General features: G+C 36.2%; 1 protein-coding gene across 1 annotated transcript in view; it reads right to left on the minus strand.

The window, feature by feature from the left end:
• Positions 1 to 18,297, minus strand: part of LOC136262915 (uncharacterized) — a 317,270-nt gene that overhangs the window by 114,059 nt on the left and 184,914 nt on the right. The window contains exons 24-29 of the mRNA XM_066057331.1: positions 16,338 to 16,392; positions 15,802 to 15,924; positions 4,853 to 4,958; positions 3,371 to 3,534; positions 2,566 to 2,727; positions 1,991 to 2,097 (exon numbers count right to left, since the gene is read on the minus strand). Coding sequence (XP_065913403.1) covers positions 1,991 to 2,097; positions 2,566 to 2,727; positions 3,371 to 3,534; positions 4,853 to 4,958; positions 15,802 to 15,924; positions 16,338 to 16,392 — 717 coding nt within the window. The remainder of the gene's footprint in view (positions 1 to 1,990; positions 2,098 to 2,565; positions 2,728 to 3,370; positions 3,535 to 4,852; positions 4,959 to 15,801; positions 15,925 to 16,337; positions 16,393 to 18,297) is intronic.

The following is an 18,297-nucleotide window of genomic DNA, read 5'->3' on the forward strand; positions in this document are numbered from 1 at the left end:
AAACTAATAGTTTTTTTATTCATAAAAATCGATTGCGTAATTTTGACACAGGTCGGGTTTTGTGTCATATCTGCGTGGTCTTTATCCCGATTCCTTTCAAACCACAAAAAGGCACTCCTACGATGGTTGCTCCATCTACATATCAATTTTCAACTGATTCCTCAAAGGAGTTTACCCTGTAGGCGTGACAGACCTTCGACCTTATTTTACGCAAATAATCGGTCATAACTCCGTGAATGCTCATCGGATTCCTACCAAAGTTGGTACACAGATCCGCCTTAATGAGCCCTTTACGTGTGCCAAATGTCAGCCCGATCCGAGCACGCATTCGTGTTTTATGGCGGATTTTGCGAATGTGAGAAATGAAGAAGTAGAAGAAGAAGAAAAAAACGAAGAAATTAAAACGAAATTTTGTTCGCTCGTATCTCGGAAATGGCTGGAGCGATTTTCTTCAAAGTTGGTGTGTAGACTCCCCTTACTGGCCGACACCTCTCTAGCAAATTTGGTTCCAATCGGATAAGGGATCACAGAGCTACATAGGTGTGAAAATTGCGTTTTCTTTCTTCCTGTTAATATACTCACGGGTGGCACGCCGGCTTCTTGGGCCGCACGACACACTATCGTGTGTCTTGATATATATTTAAATGAAAAAAACCAACAAAAAAACCAGTTATTTATGCATGTATAAGTAGCCCAACAAATAAACTTTCCATTGATATATGTAAGGTTTTCAGTTAATATCATTAGACAAGTTTGTCTGTGCTGACTGTTTAGAACCCATTCTTCAAGCATGCCTTACTTACGTATAATATTTGTGCATTTTACGTGCTTTAAAAAGACAGTCGATATATCAGCCTACGTGGCTTTAAGAGTTAACAAGTATAAGGTATGCCCATGACTGAATTACGGATTAATGTCCACTAGTATATTTGCAGGTGTAGGTGACCTTACTTGTTTTCTGTACTTTTTTATTTCTTTGATCCCTAATCAAACTTAAAATTCTTAATGTTTCCTTATACTTGTTTGTTTACTTTTTTGTAGTATTATTATAACTAGTGAACCCACACATACCACATCAAAAGACAGGATGGTGCCAGAGTTAATGTTTCTGTCTGAACATGTGCCCTAGCTATCAATTACTGACTCAGTGAAGTACCCATTACATTTCACTTTCAGCTATGCTCTGCCCATTACATATTGTTACAAATGAAGAATAGTACAAAAAGCATCTCTGCAATCAATCCAGTCGCTACAGAAAATACGGGTAACTTGGGCTGAGATACCAACACAGCCACAGGGAAGCCGCATCACGCTATTGCAAACTGACACCTTGCATTATCAGTGAAAAGAACTGGAGCTCAAAGGAGGACAAAGGCAAGTCAATGATGCCTGTATTGTATGTACTGAGGTTGGAGAAAAAGCACATCACAGGACAAAGTGATGGCGAAAATCCCATAGCCTTAATCCATTGTTGAGTTATGCTTGGCTGGAAGCATCAATTAGTTAGTCAGTCAGCATAAAATTATGTTAAATAGAAAATTTTTACAATTCCATAGAAACATTTTGGAAGGGTTTGAGGTTGGTCTGAAGACATTTTTGGGCTTGGCTGTGCCTATATGCTACCAAGCTTTCAAGAAGTAAAATTGAGACTGGTTTTAGGGTGATATTTTTGGTTGGAAAAACCCAGTTCTTCATGATCCCTACTACCGTACTGTATGATAATGGTTGTGCATTATTAGCATTAACATCATCATTGCAGCCGTCACCTTTGAATTCACAACTTTTTTCACCCGGCTTTAGAGGTCTCAATCTTTTTTGCAGCTTGGCTACTTTTGTGTGGATTTACTTTACTGCAATACATAACAGGACTACAATGCTTAAAATCAAGATAACATGATGCACAGAGCATACACTATTATGAATCTCAGTATTACCATTAAGCCAAAGAAGTAACCATAATGACAAAGTAGAATAGTAATAGCATACACACCTTTGTTTCTGTATTAGATATGGCTCTCCAACTATTTTAAAAATAGGAATCTTGTTGCAAAACCATTCTAAGGAATGTTGTGGATTTTCTTGTTCATCTGATGGAATCTAGATGTTGCAAAAGGAAAAACATTATTTTGTATCAAATATAGCACTGTAAAAATGTATATTATTATGATTATATATGTGATGATAAGGATAAGAATTACAAGGGATAAAATTCTGGTCAAAAAGCACATATCAACCAGAAACCAGAGTTTAATATCTGTCTTGACAATTTTTATACTAATCATATAAAATAAGAGTCCAGAGACTGCAGGGAGAGTGTAATTCTGGAACTGAAGCTGTGTGCTATATGCCAACTAAACTCCTTGTTAGGACATACTAGGGAAGTGTGTGCTAACTGTGGAAGTCATTAATTTATTTTCTGGGTAATACAGAAGTGGTTAGTCACACCGTTATTTTCTGTTGCATGACCATGTAAATTGATACAAACACTAGATTTCACACCTCTAGATACCCTATATAATTCCTTCTATTAATCACATTGTGTGTATGTTGCTTTAATTTAAATACCTCCACAAATAATTTCCAACTAAGACCACCAGGCAATCGAAATGCCATTCCAGTTTTCAAATCTTCAACATATCCATATATCAGCAACTTAAAGAAAAACCAGGCCAGTGTGTTTATAAGTCTTTCAGTCTTCTCTTGTCCTTCTGAGATTTCTGCAGTGTTCTGTATGTAAAGATACATATGTCAAAAATATGTGATTTCGTGGTGGCAATTTTATTAAAACTGCTTTGTAATCTCAGAATAATGTGATATATTATTTCAACAATGGCAAATGAATTGACTTAGAATTACCTTGTCAGAGTGGGTCACATTTAATAGCTATGTAGTCACATAAGCTAAACATCACTAACATGTTAAACGTATAGCCCTACTTGACATGTTACATCTTCAAAAACACAGCAGTAAAAAATTTTAAATAACTGCAATAACTGTTTATCTAAAAAACAATCCTCACAATCAAAGACAAAAATGTTACTTTGATTATTTTCAGAAAGTCACACAAAATTAATTTAAAAATCAGCATAAAGGAACTACTTTGCAGCATTGTATACTTGCATGCAAGTTTACAAACAGTCACGGACAATAGCTAAATGAAATGCATTGAAAAATGCCATAGTATGGACTGACAAACACTCATGTATGTATACGCACAAACTGTACAAGCAATAAAGTAAAAAAAAAAGAAAAGAAAAAAGATGCACACCTCATAGCCAGTCTTTTGACTGCCTATGGGGACATGTATATACATTCTTAACTCAAATGCTACTAAGAATGTAAAACAACAATAACATTAATGTAGACTTACAGCTGATGGAAGGACAGTCATGTTAAAAAAGATTGCACAACTCTTGTCAGATGGGAGCGTCCTTAGTTTGCAGATAGTGTTAAGCACAGTGAACGATTCATTAACTGCAATAATCAGACTCGGATCAGAAAGATGCTTTTTGATATAGTGTGTTTTTCCATCACCTAATGATGATCATAATAAATATATTTGTTATCAATTTACAAAAGGGTAAGTAATGATAAAATAGATTCTGAACAAGGTTAAGAATATATACCTTGTGCACAAAACAGAATGCTAGACTTATGTTATTTCCACACAAAAACAGCCAAGCTGTGAAAAAATGGTGCAGCCTTAAAACACCTGGGTAACAAAAAGTTGTGAAATCAAAGTGGCAGCCAAGAATGGCTGCAATGATGTTAATGCTAATAAATTTTAATAATGACACGACCATTATTAAAATTTATTAGCATTAACATCATTGCAGCCATTTCTTGGCTGTAACTTTTAATTTCACAACTTTTTTCACCTAGACTTTTTAAGGCCGCACCATTTTTTTCATAGCTTGGCTGTTTTTGTGTCAATTTCACTTTGTTTTGTACTTTATAATCCAAAAACCAGCCTATGTTTGACTTTGGGGTTTGTTGTTACTCACATTTCTTCTTTTCTATATAGACACAATGATGAGTATTAAAGACATACTTATAAATGTATTGTACTGCATGCTTTACTTCAATATTTGATAATAATTATTATTGTAATACTCTAATAGAGTGCACATTTTTGAGGACTTCTAATAGAACATACATAGAATGGTTCTAGAACAATCCAGTACTTCTATTGGTAGATCTATGAATTACAAATGCATAACTTTAGGGGCGATTCCAATAAACAGTACTACTGCACTATTTGATAATAACGTCCGGGGATCAACAACAATATTAAAGAATTGTCAAACATATTAATAAATCTAGCATAGAGTTTTTACACATTTCTAAGAGCATGGAGATTTGAGCAGTAATTGTTAGAAGTGTGAGTAAAATTAGTTGACACACCATCTAGATCTAGGCAATTGTCAGTCACAGCTTTAGAAGCAGAAGCAGTTTTCTTGTTTCTCATGGAAATTTATTTGCTATTTATTTTATTAAGTTTCTCACTTTTTCTTTGGAACCTTCAAGTTCTAAGTTTCTTGTTTACCTTTCTTGATCATTTCTATGAGTATGTTTCAAATGTTTCACACTTTTTACTACCCACTGTTCCCAAAAATCTCTTGGCTTTTTGTCACCAGTTACCCTCTATAAGGTAGATGGCTAGATGATATAGATAGATAGATAGATAGATAGATAGATAGATAGATAGATAGATAGATAGATAGATAACAGATAGATAGAAAGACAGGATAGCTGCTATAGGTTGATTGATACATTGGTGTTGGCTTTATGCTTACACATATATACATACAAATGTACATAAATGTATGCATGTATGTACAGTTTTGCTTACCAGCACATCCATAAACTAGTTTAAGCTTAAAGTTAATGTTTCTGTTATTAACAAGATTTGTACATTTTAATTTTGCTTCATTCAATGTAACACTTGGACCTTCACTCTGAAATGAAATAAGACCACACATGTGCATGTAGGTACAGAGCAGATTATAACTAGCTTCCATATTATGTCAGATCAAAGTCAAAGTTGATCTGACATGACCTGACATTGTATAACAATAAATATGTAAAGCACATGCAGCATGCATGATAGGGGGATTCAGGGCATGCATCCCAGGATTTTAAATGCTCTGAGATTGCAAATGGTGAGTATTTTGACATATAAAACTCCTTCAGCAGCCATTCACTGTTAATCCACACAATGAATCTCCTTCAGCGACCATCATGCACTGCGTCATTGTTAAGCCACACATAATATTATAATGAATTTATTATAATAATAATAATAATGAGCATAGACTAATACAACCAAGAAAAACATGAATGAACTTGAAGGTCTGTGGGTGAACTGTGCCCACAGCTTATTACACAAATACAACTACAGTACTTATATTAGCTATGCACACGATTATTTCAAATTGTAATCATATAGCTGACTACTTGTGTTATTGAAATTGTGAGTATATAGTAGCACCTGTACTGGAATTTTGAACAGAGACAGAGAAAGTGTTAAGTGCATGAGTTATACTGCATGAGATCATAAGGAGCAAAGTGAATGAACATAATTCTGATCATAGTGGAGGACATTTAAAAAGGTTGCTGAACCTACTTCATGAGTGTGTGAACATGTGGTAGAAAGGTGCACAACAAATACTTTGCTGTTGGAGGGAATAGGTTTGATTCCTTGATGGGACAATTTTTTGTTATTTTTTGTTCATTTTTAAGACCTTTTAGGTGTATCTTTTAGATGTACTTTGACTGCTTTATTAGAGTAGCTGACTGTTCTATTAGACTACATTGATCTTTAAGTGGAAAATGGTCAGCCATCCTTGACCGGGTTAATAGGTAATTGGACGGTCTTTGAGCTAATTGATTGGTAAATGGCCGACTGTTATAATCTGCTCCGTGTAGGTATATACATAACTTTACAAATTAGCAAACTACAGCATTTGTACATACAGTGCACATGTACCCTATGGGTCATTCCATATCAAATCAACAAAAAAATCCTGACCCCTTTGGATTTTCATGAAATTTGGCATAGGCATGGACTCTACTAAGAAACTTTCTTACACCAAAATTTGGCCCATTCTATTGACCTCCCTTTAAGGTATGACCACTCCAAGTTTATTGGAAATACTACACACGTTTAATAAAGTGGCCATAACTTTGTCAGTGATTGTCACAAAACTTTTCTGTTTAGATTTTTGTGCTTATTAAATTCCCTTTCAAGTGGTGCATATCGCATTACAATTACTCAAAGTAAAAGGTCAAACCCACAAAAATGTGTCTTTCCTTTGATCTTACCTTTTTCAAAATAAGATATTTCAATTACTATCATTTTTTGTTCAAATATTTTTCTTATACCCTTCTTTCATGACAGTAAGAGTGAAGTTGGGATGGCAAGTAGATCATGAGTTATGGCTACATACGTAATTCTTATTGAAGTTTACATGCTACCAGGGATATAAGTATGAACAGTACTATAACAATACAAACTTTTAAATTAAATTATAGTATGGAATCTTATCACAATGTGGTTAAGTTGCAATACACATATGGTTGGAGGCATAGTATAGGAGTATCATCAGGTGATTAAACAGAATTATCAGTACTCACCATTGCTGAAGCCACACCAACATACCCTATTGTTATGCATATCAATGTAGTTATGATAACAACATGATTTTGTTACAAACACCATCAGGAGTCCATAATAGAGATTTTATGAACTCCTGATGCCATATGGTGGTAGCAAAGTATCTCATGGTAGTGTAAGTTTGGTGAGAGAAAGGTTTGACAAATTGCAAAAACTTATCCACATTAACATTATGAAGTTGGAGGGTGCATCATTCCTTACTCACTAAATTCGCCAATTTCTCTGCCAAACTTTTCTGTTATTCTGTAGGACATCAGTACATGTCAGCAGACACTACATAAGTTTGGTGGGGGAAATATTTAGTGTTTACAGAGGAACCTGTCTAAGCCGGTCAAAACTTCGGGCCGGTCATCTTCAGGCAGGTGGCTGTTTTTGACAGGTGCATTTATGTATACATATCTCATTTGGAGAATTTATAGTTCACCCTTATGAGGTGGCCTTTCTATACAGTCATTGTACCAAATTAAAACCCACCAACTTCATGATTTTAATAGAGGCGTATTGTGAAGTTTCCACAATTTTGTCAAACTATTTCCTCACCAAACTTACAGTACCATAGGATAATTTTTTCCCCAAACCCTACCACTATATGGCATCAGTGATTTCATAAAATCTCTATTATGGACTCTTAATTCAAAATCATGTTGTTATCATAACCGTGATGTACATAACAATAGGAGGGTATATTGGTGTGGCTTCAGCAATGGTGAGTATTGATACTTCTGTTTAATCACCTGATGATACTCCTATACTATGCCTCCAACTGTATGTATATTACAACTTAACCACATTCTGATGAGATTCCATACTATAATTTAATTTAAAAGTTTGCATTGTTATAGTAGTGATCATACTTATGCCCCCGGTAGCATGTAAACTTCAATAAGAATTACGTATGTAGCCATAACTCATGCCATCCCAACTTCACACTTACTGTCATGAAAGAAGGGTATAAAAAGAATATTTCAACAAAAAATGAAAGTAATTGAAATATCCTTTTTTGAAAAAAGTAGGATCAAAGGAAAAGGACACAGTTTTGTAGTTTAACCTTTTCCTTTGATTAATTATAATGAATTATATACCATTTGAAAGAGAAAACAATAAGCATTCTAAAAATCTAAACAGAAAGGTTCTGTGACTATCACTGCCAAAGTTACGGCCACTTTATTAAACCTGTGTAGTATTTTCTAATAAACTTGGAGTGGTCATATCTTAAAGGGAGATCAATAGAATGGACTAAATTTTGGTGTGAGAAAGTTTCTTAGTAGAGTCCATGTCTATGCCAAATTTCATGAAAATCCAAAAGGGTCAGGATTTTTTTTTGTTGATTTGGTATGGAATGATCCCTATGTATCAAGACAGACAGTAGTGTGCTGTGCAGCCAAAGAAGCTGGCACACCACACCTAGGATAAATTGACAGGGAAAAGAAAAGACAATTTTTAGCTCCTCAAACCCTTTTCAGAATAGAACAAATTTCATGGTGAAGTTGCCTTCCTGGAAGGGAAGCCCACATATCAAGACACACGGTAGTGTGTCGTGCGGCCCAAGAAGCCGGCGCGCCACACCGTGAGTATATTGACAGGAAGAACGAAAACGTAATTTTCACACCTTTGTATCTCGGTGATCACGTATCTGATTGGAACCAAATTTGCTACACAGTTGCCCGCCAGCCAAGGGAGTCTACAGTCCAAATTTGAAGGAATCGCTTCAGCCATTTCCGAGATACGAGCTGCCAAAGTTTCTTTTTTATTTCTTCTTTTTTTTTTTCTTCTTCTTCTTCTTCTTCGTCTTTTCGCACACTTGCAAAAATTGCTATAACAAGCAAACGCGTACTCCGATCGCCTTGAAATTTGGCACACAGAAAGGGAGTCCAACGGCAAATCCTAGCATCAAATTTGGTACAAATCCGATGAATGGTTCAGGAGTTATGACCGATTATTCGCGTAAAACAAGATCGATTTGTTCTCACGCCTACAGGGTAAACCGCTTCATGGAATGAGTTGAAAATTGCTATGTAGATGGAGTAACCATCGTAGGAGTGCCTTTTGGTGGTTTGAAAGGAATCGAGATAAAGACCACAGAGATATGACACAAAACCCAACCTGTGTCACAATTACGCGATCGATTTTTATGAATAAAAAAGTATTAGTTTTCACGCCTACTAGGCAAACCGCTTAGAGCAATGAGCTGAAAATCGGTGTATAGCTGGAATAATCTTCATAGAAAGTCCTTGCAGTAGTACAGAAGAATCGGATTACAAACCACTGAGTTATGATTCGAAAGCCAACTCCGTGTAGCAAATGCGAGATCGAGATACTCTAATAGAACAGTCACCCTAATAGAGCATTCGGCTAATTTATTTACTCCATTATAGAATTTTATTACATCACAAGTTATTCTGTAGGGAGTTCAGCTGCAAACAGTTAATCTTATAGACAGTTCAGCAAGAAGACAGTCACCATGTGGAGAGTTAAGCAAATATACCACTATAGAGATTCAGAACATTACAAGTCACACTGAAGAAAGTTCAGCTATAAACAAGTCATGCACTGTGTAGAAAATTCAGCTACAATTAAGTCACTCTCTAGAGAATTCAGTTACACAGAATTCAGCTACACACAAGTCACTGTGGAGAGAGTTCAGCTACAAACAAATTACCTTTTAGAGTGATCAGCTACAAACAAAACACTTTGCAGGGTGTTCAACTGCAACAAATCAATTACCTTTAGAGCGATCAGCAATGAACAAATCAACACAAATCTACCTGTAGAGAGATCAGCTAGAAACAAATCACCCTGAAGAGAGTTCAGCTACAAAAAATCACCCTGTAGAGACATCAGCTAGAAACTAGACACAATGTAAGGAGTTCAGCTACAAGCAATCACCCTGTACAGAGTTCAGCTAAAACAAATCAACCTGCAGAGAGATCAGCTACAAACAAATCACCTTATAGAGAGTTCAGCTACAAACAGATTACCTGCAGAGAGATCGGCTACAAACAAATCAACCTGCAGAGAGATCAGCTATATACACACAAATCAACTTGTAGAGAGATCAGCTACAAACAAATCACCCTGTAGAGAGATCAGCTAGAAACTACACACAATGTAAGGAGTTCAGCTACAAACAAATCACCCTGTAGAGAGATCAGCTACAAACTAGACACAAAGTAAGGAGTTCAGCTACAAGCAAATTACCCTGTAGAGAGTTCATCTACAAACAAATCAACCTGTAGAGCAATCAGCTAGAAACAAATCACCCTGTAGAGAGATCAGCTAGAAACAAATCACCCTGAAGAGAGGTCAGCTACAAAAAAATCACCCTGTAGAGAGATCAGCTACAAACAAATTGCCCTGTAGAGAGATCGGCTACAAACAATTCAACCTGCAGAGAGATCAGCTACACACAAATCAACTTGTAGAGAGTTCAGCTGCAAACAAATTACCCTGTAGAGAGATCGGCTACAAACAAATCAGCCTGTAGAGAGTTCAGCTAAAACAAATCAACCTGCAGAGAGATCAACTACAAACAAATCACCTTATAGAGAGTTCAGCTACAAACAAATTACCCTATAGAGAGATCGGCTACAAACAAATCAACCTGCAGAGAGATCAGCTACACACAAATCAATTTGTAGAGAGATCGATTACAAACAAATCACCCTGTAGAGAGATCAGCTAGAAACTACACACAATGTAAGGAGTTCAGCTACAAATAAATCACCTTATAGAGAGTTCAGCTACAAACAAATCACTCTGTAGAGAGATCAGCTAGAAACTGGACACAATGTAAGGAGTTCAGCTACAAGCAAATCACCCTTTAGTGAGTTCAGCTACAAACAAATCAACCTGCAGTGAGATCACCTACAAAAAAGCACCTTGTACAGAGTTCAGCTACAAACAAATTACCCTGTAGAGAGATCGGCTACAAACAAATCAACCAGTAGAAAGATCAGCTACACACAAATCAACTTGTAGAGAGATCAGCTACAAACAAATCACCCTGTAGAGAGATCAGCTAGAAACTAGTCACAATGTAAGGAGTCCAGCTACAAGTAAATCACCCTGTAGAGAGTTCAGCTAAAACAAATCAACCTGCAGAGAGATCAGCTACAAATAAATCACTTTATAGACAGTTCAGCTACAAATAAATTACCTTGTAGAGAGATCGGCTGCAAATTAATCAACCTGCAGAGAGATCAGCTACACACAAATCAACTTGTAGAGAGTTCAGCTGCAAACAAATTACCCTGTAGAGAGATCGGCTACAAACAAATCAGCCTGTAGAGAGTTCAGCTAAAGCAAATCAACCTGCAGAGAGATCAACTACAAACAAATCACCTTATAGAGAGTTCAGCTGCAAACAAATTACCCTATAGAGAGATCGGCTACAAACAAATCAACCTGCAGAGAGATCAGCTACACACAAATCAACTTGTAGAGAGATCAATTACAAACAAATCACCCTGTAGAGAGATCAGCTAGAAACTACACACAATGTAAGGAGTTCAGCTACAAATAAATCACCTTATAGAGAGTTCAGCTACAAACAAATCACTCTGTAGAGAGATCAGCTAGAAACTGGACACAATGTAAGGAGTTCAGCTACAAGCAAATCACCCTTTAGTGAGTTCAGCTACAAACAAATCAACCTGCAGTGAGATCACCTACAAAAAAGCACCTTGTACAGAGTTCAGCTACAAACAAATTACCCTGTAGAGAGATCGGCTACAAACAAATCAACCAGTAGAAAGATCAGCTACACACAAATCAACTTGTAGAGAGATCAGCTACAAACAAATCACCCTGTAGAGAGATCAGCTAGAAACTAGTCACAATGTAAGGAGTTCAGCTACAAGTAAATCACCCTGTAGAGAGTTCAGCTAAAACAAATCAACCTGCAGAGAGATCAGCTACAAATAAATCACTTTATAGACAGTTCAGCTACAAACAAATTACCTTGTAGAGAGATCGGCTGCAAATTAATCAACCTGCAGAGAGATCAGGTACACACAAATCAACTTGTAGAGAGATCAGCTACAAACAAATCACCCTGTAGAGAGATCAGCTAGAAACTAGATACAATGCAAGGAGTTCAGCTACAAGCAAAATCACCCTTTAGTGAGTTCAGCTACAAACAAATCAACCTGCAGTGAGATCACCCACAAAAACGCACTTGTACAGAGTTCAGTTACAAACAAATCACCCTGTAGAGAGATCAGGTAGAAGAATTCACCTTGTAGAGAGTTCATTTACAAAGAAACCATCATATAGAGAGTTCAGCTACAAAGAAATTACCCCGTAGAGAGTTCAGCTAGAAGAAGTCACCTTGTAAAGAGTTTAGCTACAAAGAAACCATCATGTACAGAGTTCAGCTACAAAGAAACCACCTGTACAGAATTCAACTACAAACAAATCACCCTGTATAGAGATCAGCTAGAAGAAATTACCTTGTAGATAGTTCAGCTACAACAATTCACCCTGTAGAAAGATCAGCTAGAAGAAGTCACCTTGTAGAGCGTTCAGTTACAAAGAAACCATCATGTAGAGAGTTCAGCTGCAAACAAATCACTCTGTAGAGAGTTCAGCTACAAAGAAACCGCCATGTAGAGAGTTCAGCCTCATACAAACCACCTTGTAGAGAATTCAACTACAACAAATCACCCTGTAGAGAAGAAGTTACCTTGTAGAGAGTTCAGCTACAAAGAAACCACCATGTAGAGAGTTTAGCTGCAAACAATTCACCTGTAGAGAGTTCAGCTAGAAACAAATCACCCCGTAGAGAGATCAACTGGACGAAGTCACCTTGTAGAGAGTTCAGCTACAAAGAAACCATCATGTAGAGAGTTCAGCTGCAAACAAATCACCCTGCAGAGAGTTCAGCTACAAAAAAATCACCCTGTAGAGAGTTCAGCTAGACGAAGTCACCTTATAGAGAGTTCAGCTACAAAGAAACCATCATGTAGAGAGTTCGGCTATAAAGACACCACCATGTAGAGAGTTTAGCTGCAAACAAATCACCTGTTACAGAGAGTTCAGCTACAAAGAAACCATCCTGTATATAGTTCAGCTACATTTCAAGTCACCCAGTAGAGAGATCAGCTGCAAAAAAATCCTGTGGGGAATAATGAGCATGTAATAAATATATGTATATAATTTGTATAATTACTAATAAAATCAAAAATAATTGAAGTACTAAAATTCTTCTTTAAGTTCTTTTCTTCTTCCTGTGGTAAAGAAAAAAACACATGGGTTAAAAAAGCCCCAAAGCCAGCCATAGTCCGGCTTTGCAGTATACAAATACAAAAAGAAGTGATATCTAATCAAAAACAGCCAAGCTGTAAAAAAAGGTGCGGCCCCCATAAAGGCCATGGTGAAAAAAGATGTGAAATCCAAGGTGGCGGCCAAGAAATGGCTGTGATGGTAGGTTAATGGTTACATTTTAATAACGGCAATTCAGGTGAATTTTGTGCCGCTTGGTCTTGGCACCAAATTCACCTGAATTGTTGTTATTAAAATGTAACCATTAACCTACCATCACAGCCATTTCTTGGCCGCCACCTTGGATTTCACATCTTTTTTCACCATGGCCTTTATGGGGGCCGCACCTTTTTTTACAGCTTGGCTGTTTTTGATTAGATTAAATATAGTTGGGGTTTCCTTGCTTTGTTAAACCAGCTACGTGCCTTGTTTCATGATTATTTTTTTTCCAATAAATGTGCATGCTTTGTGTCTGTCTACAAGTGTGGCAAATACACTGTACACTTTACAGGGTATGTTAAAAGCAGCCAGTTTGAGCACTCTATGGATGCTGTATTAATCGTACAGGAAGGTAAACCTTACTTTGAGGTGTATACGTACTTCCTATAATTCGAAATTTATTTCTCAATACAGTGTGAATAGCTTTCCTCATAAGCTGCATGGGTATTGTAATAACCAAACAATAACAGTGTGAGCTTTGCAGGCTACCAAAAATTGCATATCTCTTTAAGTCAGAGGCATGTCCATCTCATATGGGAATGAAAATAAAGAGTAGATTCAAGGCTTTGTAGAGAGAATTTTTGGAAGAAAACACCATAGACAAACAATATAACAGATAGCTCTTGGAATTTTGTGGTTTGTTCCAGTTACACTTAGTGCTGTTAATGGAGGAATTAAATTACAAAAGCTGAAACTAAAAAAAAATTAAAAATTGATTAACACCATACATAGTACATATATCTCTGTTAATTCAATGCATAATACCATACCTGTTTCACTGCCCGTACAAAAGTCTCAATAGTAGCAGTGAAATTTATCCCGTATTTCACTGACAGCAGTGAAAAAGTTGTAATTGCAATTTCATTGGCTAGAATTTATGTTAACAATGTAGCGCCAATTAGTGTTGACGCATGTTTAGTACATAGTGACAAATTACGTACATAGCAAAGCTAATGCACAGCATGCGCATATGCAGCGAGAGTATGGTATTAACTGGGAATAGCATGGGTAGCAGTGAAATTTGGGATAAATACCACTTTTGTTGCATTGGAAATGGTAAATTTCACTCGGCTTCGCCTCGTGAAATTTATCCCCATTTCCAATACAACACTCGTGATATTTATCCCAAATTTCACTGCTACCCATGCTATTACTAGTACTAATAGCAGGGACAGTACTAACACAGGCACCTGTTTGTTTTAGAAGTAGCATATCAACATGTTTTTTTTTGCACTTCGAGAAATTGCTATAAAATGCAAATACATTAACCGATCAAGTTGATATTTGGTACACCTAAAAGGGGGTATAAAAGCAAATTCCACTACATAATTAAGTACAAGTCTAATAAACACTTTTGGAGTTATGATCAATTAATTATTTGCAGAAAAACATCAAGTTTACACACTCTTTGCTATCGGTTTACTGACATTCATGGCTTTAAATTTGCACATTAACATTTCTTACTAGGCTGAATCCTAATTTTTGCTTCCACTTGTAGATGTAGTAGTTGTAACATGGGCACGAGTGATTTGCCTGAAATATACAAACGAGCACAAGGGCACAGCCCGAGTGCAAGTGTGTATATTTCAGGCAAATCACAAGTGCCCATGTTACAACTAATATATTCCACTTGGGTGACTCACCTGCAAGTGTATATGGAAACTGCAGGAATGCTTTGCGAGTGTATTTATATGGGACCATGTGAATTTCGATTGTGGATAACGTCGTAAGAGCAACGACAAGGCACTGCTGAGAGGCCTAATGTAAGTGTATTGTCACGAGCATGCAGATTGCTTTGATTGTGAGTACGCAATTAAACACAGGAAGCCCAAATATGAGCTGAACAGCTCATAATTAAGCTTAAGTGCACTATAAAGTACTTACTATACTAGCCATGAATAAACTAAAGCAGTGAATATGTTTACAGCACTATAATGGCCTAGCCAATCATAGGCGCCACGCCCAGTCACTATGCGTTTGTGACATTGTGCCAGGTGTCAAAACAGCAATGTAAAGATGATTCAACTGCACTGAAGTACTTACTTTACTAGCCATGAATAAAGTAAAGTAGTGAATACTATTAACACTAATGGCCAACTAAATCAATTAAGCACTACACTCAGTGTCTGGACATCGCCACGTGACTATTGAATGCAACATGTTCAATTTAAACTAACCTGTGACCTTCTTCATTCAGTAAAACAATGAACTATCTTCTTCCCCAAGTCCATGATCACTTTACACTGATCACTTTACAAAAATTAAAACCTACTATCGATCCTGTTAAGTGTCGTTATATTAAAGGAGAGGAGATCACACAGTTTCATCAAAGAAATCAAATGATTTCTGAGAATGTTTGGAATGCATTAATGAGAATAGGAGGTAGTATATACAAGTTATAAGTTATATCCCTCTTAGGAGGGATATAACTTGTATATACTACCTCCTATTCTCGTTAATGCATTCCTGAGCACTGATAGCAGTGCTATTATATCATTTATATACCTTCTCTTCCCTTTGAAGTGAGGTGTGAAAGTGGTATATATAGTTATAACACACTTACATAATTAAGAGTTTAAGAGTAATGGTCAAGAATTTCCTGTGACTTTCTTTTATTATATATATATTAAAGAATTAGATCATACCTGGTATTCTTTCAATGTTACCCAAGGCATTTCATGTAAAATTGACACAGATGTTTCAATATAATTCAGGCGAGTGGCTGATGTCATTTCTTTGACTTCATGTGAACGATGATGAAAAATTAGCTAAAGGAAAATACATTGCCAAAAGAATCTACAGCATATTTTATCATTAATTTACAATCTTAACATTAAAGTGCATGAAATTTAGGAACAATAACAACATTGATTGTGTTTTCATGAAAACTTTCTTCATAATTTTTCCTTACACAAGTCAGTTACTGTGGAATAAACAATGGAATTTATAGTATTGTGGTATATATATATCTGCCATAATTAAAATCTGGAAAATTATGTATTATACAAGAAGCCTGTATAATCAGTAGCATGTTTGCATAATTAATTTATATGTAAGTGAGCATTCAGAATACTGTGTACACGCATTTGTGAGTCTGCAAATTATGCATCTGAGTGTGTGGTATGTGTATATATGCGCCTGTTGTGTGTCAGTAAAACATGTTTACATTACACAGTCTTACCTCCTGAAGCTTGTAAGGAAGTTTATTCACTTCTAATGCTGTGAATGTATGTTTCCTTGAGAAAACATACAAGCTAAGTAATTTTATGAAACAAAGAATGCAACAACTGACTGTGCATGCATAAACGTAATGACATTTATATGTAGCTTTACTTAGAGGTATGTGGTTGTAATTTAAACTGAACTACAACCCAAAGGCTATATCAAGTGCAATTAAATATGTACATGAAAATTTAGGAACCATAAAATACCAGTACAGTCACAGCAATAATAAACTCTATTCCCATATTTTGATTGGTAAACCAGGTGCCCACCACCCAGTTCTATGAAATTGCTTTGCAAAAAATTGTGTGCGTGTACTTCTATGTTTTTATTCAGATCCATATGAGCTGGACTTTTGTGCTAAAGCACAAATCAAGGATGTATAGAGACTGCATTAACAGGTGAATTTTACATTATTAAAATACTTTATTCACGGCAGTTTGAAATATGGGTGAAGTGAGTTTCTGAAGATGTTATGACTGCCTTTCCCAATGAGTTCTGCAGGCATAAAACAACTGAAAAACCATGTGGCTGGTTTTCTAGGAATATCAGATCTCTTCAGGTTGAAAAGGGCATGTCCTTTCTGCATGTGCACAAAATGAAGAGCAGCCTCGAGGCTTATTTGCAGCTATATTTAGTCTGCATAATTTGTGGCGTAAACTGAGGATTAAAGCATTGTGTTTGACTTGCACTTTCTGTAATGGCAGTGCATACCAACAAAATTAATTTATAATAATTAATGAATTACGAAATACATTAAATGCTAACCACTAGAATAAATAATAGCACATTGCTGTTCATAAAACTAACTTTTATACACAGTTGGTTAATTTACTTTTTAGTAAGGGATAAAAGTAATACTATAAGTTTGCAGGATAAAGCTTGATGATAGCAACTGTGGATAGAGTATGCCATTTCACTTGCTTTTTGTTGTTCAGAATTTTTACAAACACAGAAAGTGCTGACTGATGGCGTTTATGTAATTTAGAGTCTCTCAGACAATGTGGCCTATGGTATCTATTAATTACCTTGACCTGTGATGTTGGTAAATAATTTGTGGTAGTGTTTCCCACATTATCCTTGGGTCTCTAGAAGCCTTGTTGACACATTGTAACTGTGTCGCTGAAACAATGCTAATGGAAATCAGCTCTTAATATAATGATATGGCATCATTGCCATTATTGAAATTGATTGGCATATTTGAAGTCATTTCTTAGCGACTATCAGTCATTTCAACAACCTTGGAATTTCTGAAATCTGCATATTTTTTTCACAGCTTGGCATTTTAAGCATTTTATTATACACCAACTTCCTTATTTATTTTTGTATAATATTATTTGACCATCAGTAGGAAAGAAAATATAATGGTTTTAAGTAATTTGTACTATCCTTATTTTGAAAAACAGCACTTCAAACAAATACTCGTATCAAGACACACGGTAGTGTGTCGTGCGGCCCAAGAAGTCGGCGCGCCACACCATGAGTATATTAACAGGAAGAAAGAAAACGCAATTTTCACACCTATGTAGCTCAGTGATCCCTGATCCGATTAGAATCAAATTTGCTAGAGACGTGCAGCCTAGTTAGGGTAGTCTACATACCAAATTTGAAGAAAATCGCTCCAGCCACTTTCGAGATACGAGTGAACAAAATTTCGTTTTAATTTCTTCGTTTTTTTTCTCTTCATTTCGCACACTTCGCAAAATTCGCCATAAAACACGAATTCGTGCTCGGATTGGGCTGAAATTTGGCACACTTAAAGGGCTCATTACGGCGGATCTCCGTACCAAGCTTGGTAGGAATCCGATGAATATTCGCGGAGTTATCACCGATTATTTGCGTAAAATAAGGTCAAAGCTCTGTCACGCCTACAGGGTAAACCCCCTGGAGGAATCAAATTGATATGTAGATGGAGCAAC

The sequence above is a fragment of the Dysidea avara genome, chromosome 8 (genome assembly GCF_963678975.1).
Source record: "Dysidea avara chromosome 8, odDysAvar1.4, whole genome shotgun sequence".
In the NCBI taxonomy this organism is placed as follows: Eukaryota; Metazoa; Porifera; class Demospongiae; order Dictyoceratida; family Dysideidae; genus Dysidea; species Dysidea avara.